The 7500-nt window shown below is 43.4% G+C and overlaps 1 protein-coding gene across 1 annotated transcript in view; it reads right to left on the minus strand.

Moving 5' to 3' along the window:
* LOC135093268 (uncharacterized) overlaps positions 1-7500 on the minus strand; it is a 39159-nt gene that overhangs the window by 901 nt on the left and 30758 nt on the right. Inside the window, exon 2 of the mRNA XM_063992754.1 lies at positions 1-992. This exon is cut by the window's left edge and continues 901 nt beyond it. Coding sequence (XP_063848824.1) covers positions 1-768 — 768 coding nt within the window. The 5' untranslated portion in view covers positions 769-992. The remainder of the gene's footprint in view (positions 993-7500) is intronic.

A 7500-nucleotide genomic window follows, 5' to 3' on the forward strand; every position in this document is an offset into this window, starting at 1 on the left:
CTCCATCACGTCACTGGCCCACGAGGCCTCAACGCGGTCCATCTCCTGCTCCATGAATGCCGTTTCAGCATTCAGGGCAGCCAGCTGGGAGACACAGCTCTTTCGGTCTTTCTCGAGCATCTTGGTCTCCGTCTTGAGCACAGTGCCCTCCGCCAACAGGTTACCCACGTAAGTGTCCATCACGGTCGGCGGCTTCACTGGCAGGGGCTCCCATGCCCGCAGCAGTTCCCAGAATGGCAGCACGCAACGCGGACACTTGCACGTTTTACCAACCCAGGGAGCCTCACTGGCCTCCATTTCTTTATGTTCACTGTTTTCACATGTGTCATTTTGTGCCTCTTGCTCTGGGGGTTCCTTGCTGTGTCCATCGTCAATGCTCAGGTGTAACACAACCTCTTCTGCCTCCTTCCACGCTAGCCGCCGCAGGAAGTTCTCCACCGTGGTGAGGGTGACGACCTTCCCTCCGGTGTGCGTCATCACCATCTTCACCACGGCGTCCCCTGACCTGCGCCGTGCCTCCTGCAGGCGGCCCATGTCCAGGGGTGCCGGCAGCGAGATGTAGGTTTTGCAGGTAGACATGCAGTACTTCTCCCAGGGGAAGGTGAAGGCTACTACCTGCTTGCAGGCGACTAGGGGCACGCAGCGCCACCACCAGCCACGTTTCTGTACCAACACCTTCACCTTGTGGGGCTTAGTGTATGGGGCGCCGCCAGCGTCCACCACACACACGCCGTGCATCTCACTTTTCTCTGGATTCTCAGTTTTCATTTTTGCCTGTCGAATCAGTGTTCCATCACAGGAAGGGTGGCATAATACTTTGCTTCATTTGTGTTTTCAAATCAGTAACAGACTCGCAGCCAATTCTGAGCCCCCCTGCCTGCTTCCGTGTGTCTAGACGTCTGGTTGCCCTACATGCTTTAGCACGTTCTTTTTTTTTTTCTTTCTCTCTCTTTTTCTTATGTAGGCGGTGGCATCGGCCAAGGGCAACAAAGCTGCAATAAAAAAAAAAGAGGCCCACTGAGGTGCCGCTCCCGAAACAAAGTCGAAAGCGGTAGTCAGAAATTACATGATGTGTCTTGAAACCTCCCTCTTGAAAGAGTTCAAGTCATAGGAAGGTGGAAATACAGAAGCAGGAAGGAAATTCCAATTTATCAAAAAAAAAAAAAGGATGAATAATCGAGAATACTGGTTAACTCTTGCATTAAAGCGGTGGACAGAATAGGGAGGAGAGAGAAAAAAGAAAGTGTCGTGCAGCGAGGCCGCGGGAGGGGAGGCATGCAGTTAGCAAGATCAAAAGAGCAGTTAGTATGAAAATAGCGGTAGAAGAGAGCAAGAGATGCAACACTGTGGCGATGAGAGAGAGGCTCAAGACAGTCAGTTAGAGGAGAGGAACTGATAAGACGAAAAGCTTTTGATTCTATCATGTCTAAAAGAGCGGTATGAGTGGAATCCTCCCAGACATGTGAAACATACTTCATACATGGACGGATGAGGCCCCTGTACAGAGTTAGCAGCTGGGAAGGTGAGAATATTGGCGACGATTCAAAGCACCTAAATTCATGGAAACTGTTTTAGCTAGAGATGAGATGTGAAGTCTCCAGTTTTGATTATACTCGTAAGTAAAGGACAGACCTAGGATGTTCAGTGTCAGTTGAGTGTCACTGAAGAAGAGAGGGTAGATGAAGGATTTGAGGTGAAGAGGCAAAGAACAATATTAAGTTTGCTCTGCCCTAATCAGAAAATTTTGAGAGATCAGAAGTCAGGCGTTCTGTGGCTTCCCTGCGCGAACTGTTTACTTCCTGAAGGGTTGGACCTCTACAAAAAGACGTGGAAAAGTGCAGGGTTGTATCATCAGCGTAGGAGTGGATAGGACAAGAAGTTTAGTTTAGAAGAATAATAGGAAGAGAGTGGGTGACAGGACAGAACCCTGAGGAACACCACTGTTAATAGATTTAGGAGAAGAGTGACCGTCTATCACACCAGCGTTCACACGAACGTTCTGAAAGGAAACTTGAGATGAAGTTACAGAGAGGATAGAAGCCATAGGAGGGTACTTTGGAAATCAAAGCTTTGTGCCAGACTCTATCAAAAGCTTTTGATATGTCTATGGCAACAGCAAAAAATTTCACCAAAATCTATAAAAGAAATTACCAAAACTCAGGAAGGAAAGCCAGGAGATCACCAGTAGAGCGGCCTTGACGGAACCCATACTGGCGATCAGATAGAAGGTTGTGAGGTGATAGATGTTTAAGAATATTCCTGTTGAGGATAGATTCAAAAGTTTTAAACAGGCAGGAAATTAAAGCAATAGGACGGTAGTTTGAAGGATTGGAACGGTCACCTTTTTTAGGAACAGGCTGTATGTAGGCAAACTTCCAGCAAGAAGGAAAGGTAGTGCGGTACTATCACTACTACTGTGGGATTCAGAGACCTTTTCGTTTTTCGAGGAAATAAACACTGAATTTATATGACACTAAAATGCCTCTGATATGTGTTAATCGATCTTAACTCTTTAATAACCTTATCTTGAAGGTGCGTCTTATTTGTCTGGCTGTAAAGACAACATGATATCATGGAGGAGAGGTAAGCCACTGGACAGTTTTTCATTTAATTCCTCGATCATCTTTCTTTGTGGGGTGACTCAATTCTTCTTCAAGACACGACACACTTCATCAACAAACTACATGTCATTTTTTCTGCAATTTCTGGAAACGTTGATTAGTTTCTTCATCACGATATCTACGTATAGCTGCTTTCGTCACGTCCAGGGTGAGTGGCCTAAATAATAATAATAATAATAATAATAATAATAATAATAATAATAATAATAATAATAATAATAATAATAATAATAATAATAATAATCTTTATTTCAGCTTAATGCCATACACATATAAAATATAGATATATACTAAAATACTAAAATCTAGCTCAGCTTTTTTAACACAAAAACCCAGAAAATAAGTTTATCTAAAATCTCCCTCGCCTTTTATAGATCTAATATGAAAATAAGAATACACACAGTTTTTCGCATCGATTTCCTCAAAGGCAGAAGAACAAGGAATGATATGGATAAAGATCACGGAGTCTGAGAACACCTAAGAATACAGACACCAGCGCCTTCCACTTACGTACTCTGACACGGGCCTAACATCTCGCCTTCAGACGGCACTCACTTTCTTCCCCCTGCCGCCATCCCAGCCACCTCATCCACTGCAGCAGTCGCCTAAACACACCCACACGGCCTAAACACACATTCAAGTCGCCTCCACTGCTGTCTCCGCGCCTCTCCTGTTCAGCCTTCCCCGCTCATCCATCCTCGGTACAGTTAAAGGAAACGCCTGCAACTTTCCTTAACGCGGGAAACACGGTGACTATTATAGACGTGTAAAATTCAATGAAAGTCTTCCTCTTGCCCCCTCCTTTACACTTACTTTTCCTACTCTCTCTCTCTCTCTCTCTCTCTCTCTCTCTCTCTCTCTCTCTCTCTCTCTCTCTCTCTCTCTCTCTCTCGCATTTTCTCTACGTGTAATCCTCTTTTACCGCTATCTCCTCTTTTTTTCTCTTCTTCCCCCTCCCCTTTCCACCTAATCCTCGTCCTTTTCCTTCTCCTCCTCCTCCTCCTCCTCTTCCTGCTCTTCCTCCTCCTCCTCCTCCTCCTCCTACTCTTCCAACATCTGCATCGTCTTCCTTGCTTCCCTTCTAAATATTTTAACTTCATCCTCCTACTCACTCTATTTTTAACGTTTTCACCTTCTTTTTCTTAACAAGTTTCTTCTTCTTCTTCTCCTTCTCCTTCTCCTCCTCCTCCTCCTCATTCTCCTCCTTATTCTCCTCCTCATCCTCCTCCTACGAAACTCCTTTTGAGATTTACATATGTAACAATTTTTTTCACAAGGAAGGTCTAATTGGCGTGTGTGTGGAGTGGGAGTCAGTCTGTCTGTCTGTCTGTCTGTCGTTCTGTTTGTTTATCTGACTGGATATATTTACGCTTGTGTCTCTGTCTGCCTTTCTGTCTATATATCTCTTTCTTTGTCTCCCTTCTCGTGGTCACTTTCCGGGATTACAAAAACAAGGACAACACGAATTAAACTGTAGGAAGCTTTGTTTCTGTTTTACTACAACACACTCACCCCACACCATATAACGCCTCCTGCCCCACCACCTCCCGAGCACTCCAATTTCTTCCTCTCCTTTCGCTGTTTCCCTCGAGTCAGGGATTGGCGCCATGTACGAGTCTCCTCCAGTTGTTTCTGTCTTTTGCATCTTCCACTGTGACTCCCATCCTTTGTAGTTGTAACGCAATTTCATCCCTGCATCTCACTCCGTCTTCCCTTCGATTTGCTTCCCTCGACTGGTTATATCCAAGCTCTTTTAATCGGTTCCTGGTCTTCTCTTCTTACTGCGTCTCCAAGCCGTCTCATTTTTTATCTTCTTATCGCTTATCAATCCCACCACTCCCACTTATCTCCTATAAATCCCACTCCCATGTAACTAATTACAACTATGACTATAAATATAACTCCTATAACTACGTATATAAGGTACGTGAGGTACCAGTAATGTGGAGGCAGGCTAATGTAGTACCCATCTCTAAGAAAGGAGATAAAACTTTAACGTCTAATTATAGACCTGTCAGCATAACTTCTGTTGTTGGTGAAATAATGGAGTCAATAATAGCGAAGAACATTAGGGAACATTAAGACAAACTTAACTTAATAAATCAGTCACAGCATGGCTTCACGAAGGGGAAGTCTTGCCTGGCGAACTTGTTAAGTTTTTACAGTAAAGTGTACGAGGCAGCAGATAATGGTGATAGTTATGACATCTTATATCTGAACTTCAGTAAAGCGTTTGACAGAGTACCCCATCAGTGGCTCCTGAGAAAGGTTAGGGCACACGGAAGAGAAGGGAAGGTGTTAGGCTGGATAAGGTCATGGCTAAGCGACAAGCTACAAAGAGTTGTAATAAACGGCTCTAAATCCGAGTGGGATCATGTAATTAGTGGGGTGCCACAGGGATCAGTATTAGGGCCATTGTTGTTTTTAATATATATCAATGATTCGGATAGTGGAATTAGTGGTGATGTTAGTAACTTTGCGGATGACACAAAGATAGGTAGATTAATTAGGTCAGAATCGGAAGCCATCGCCTTGCTGACAGATTTAGATAGGATGAACGAATGGAGGGACAGATGGCAAATCCAGTATAATATCAACAAATGCAAAGTATTTAGCGTAGGTAGAGGAAACCCACACAATAGGTACTCAATAAACAACGAGTATCAGGGTACGAAAAAGATTTAATAGTTATAGTTAGCTCTGAACTCCGTCTAGGAAAGCAATGCACAGAGGCCAGAAACAGGGCAAATAGTGTATCAGGATTCATTTTTGGGAGTGTTAAACGTAGAAGGCCCGAAGTAAATTAAAGTTATACTTGGCGCTGGTCAGACTTCATCTAGACTACGCTGTTCAGTTCTGGTCCCCACATTACAGGAAGGATATAGGTCTATTAGAATCAGTACAGAGGAGAATGACTAAAAGGATACACGGGATGAGGAGTATTCCTTACAAGGAGAGGTTGACACTGTTAAATTTACATTCTTTAGAGAGACGTAGGTTAAGAGGGGGACCTGATAGAAGTCTTTAAGTGGTATAAGAGTTATAACAAGGGGGATGTAAGCAAAATTCTTAGAATCAGCAACCAGGGTAGAACAAGAAATAATGGGTTCAAGCTTGAAAAATTTAGGTTTAAGAAAGAGAGAGGAAGAAATTGGTTCTCAAATAGAGTGGTAGATGAATGGAACGGACTCAGTAATGAAGTTGTTAGTGCTAAGACATTAGGGAGCTTTAAGAGAAGATTAGACAGATTTATGGATGGGGATGATAGGTGGAAATAGGTAGGTATATTTCATACAGGGACTGCCACGTGTAAGCCTGGTGGCTTTTTGCAGCTTCCATTATTTCTTATGTTCTTGAGTTCTTATATAGATCCACCTAATCGTGTCCTAAATGCATCTCTCACAACGATCCTTCTTCAATCTCCAGGCACCTTTTCCCAAGTCTACAAGGTATTCATATTTTTTGACACCTTTCCACCATTCCTAGGACCACATTCTGAAACACTTTTGCACTGCACCTCCACTCCACATTTAAAAAGCTAGTTAAGTTACACATGTTTTTAATATTCTTTTTTTTTTTTTATCTAGTGACAGATTAACAAGATTTCTATATTACTGACAGGAGAAACACTTTTGAGAAGCCGGCTAGTCATCTCTGTGACCTTTGAAAATAATCGTGGTAAGAGAGCAACGTGTTTTAGAATACAAGCCCCAATCTTACACACACACAACATTCTCAGACACTTACATTCTCTCAAGTCCTCTCTTAGTCCCCCTTTACTACACCTCCAACACCTTTACTCCTTAACAACAACCCCTACCACCGCAACGTGTCCCCACCTCTACCACACTCCGCTCTCCATCTGCAAAGAATTCATGGAGTAAGTTAGAAATTAGACTCTGGGGGAATGACCTGGGGTTCCTGGCGCCCGCTCACTTGATTCTGGGACTGTCTGAATTTACCTGTCTCATTCTCCCTCCCAGCTTACCTGTCTCCCTTCCCTCTCTCCCTCCCTTGCTCTCTATATTCCTGCCTCTTTTTCTCTCTCTAGTGTTGCTCTAATTTCATGTGTAACTATTAAAATTCTCATGTTCACGTTTTCTGTAAGGTGTTATCTTTTTTTTTTTTCTTCTTCTTGTTTGTAGCTTGCCGAGGGAGAGGTGGGCAAGGAGAGAGTTTTATTATGTTTCTATGTTGTTCTCATACACTTTCCAAACTAGTTGTAGTAAGTAAACTAGGATATGCCCTCACAATATGTCATCAAGTCTTCCCTCCTCTCTCTCTCTCTCTCTCTCTCTCTCTCTCTCTCTCTCTCTCTCTCTCTCTCTCTCTCTCTCTCTCTCTCTCTCTCTGCCCTTGACTGCCTGTACACTTTCAAGGAATGTTATTTGCAATGTCTACTCGTACTCCCCTCACTCTTCACCTCCATGCCTGTTCGTCTGCCTACCTTTCTATCTGCGTTACTGCACTGTCCCTGTCTCACCATCTCTTTTTCTCTCTTCTCCCTGCCTCTTAACAACGCCTCGGCAGTTACGAGACATTACACGCCCGAGACTCAATCACGGCCACTAAATTACAGCAGGTAATGAGGCAGTAAAGTAAGTAATCAGGTTAACAAGCTCTTTCTCACCTGTGCTAAGGGGAGAGCTGTCTTCGTCACTACTACTACTACTACTACTACTCTACTACTACTACTACTACTACTATTTCTACTGCTACTATTACTATTACTACTTTTAAAATGTCGTCACTCACTTCCTCCCTCGCGTTCCAAAAATGTTGTCATCTTTCACTTCCACATTGCTGCAAAATTTAATCTTGTCCTGCACACAAAAATTTGCTTTATTGTATTTCTCCTTCCGCCTTTATCTATTTTTCC

The sequence above is a fragment of the Scylla paramamosain genome, chromosome 1, assembly GCF_035594125.1.
Source record: "Scylla paramamosain isolate STU-SP2022 chromosome 1, ASM3559412v1, whole genome shotgun sequence".
Classification (NCBI taxonomy): Eukaryota; Metazoa; Arthropoda; class Malacostraca; order Decapoda; family Portunidae; genus Scylla; species Scylla paramamosain.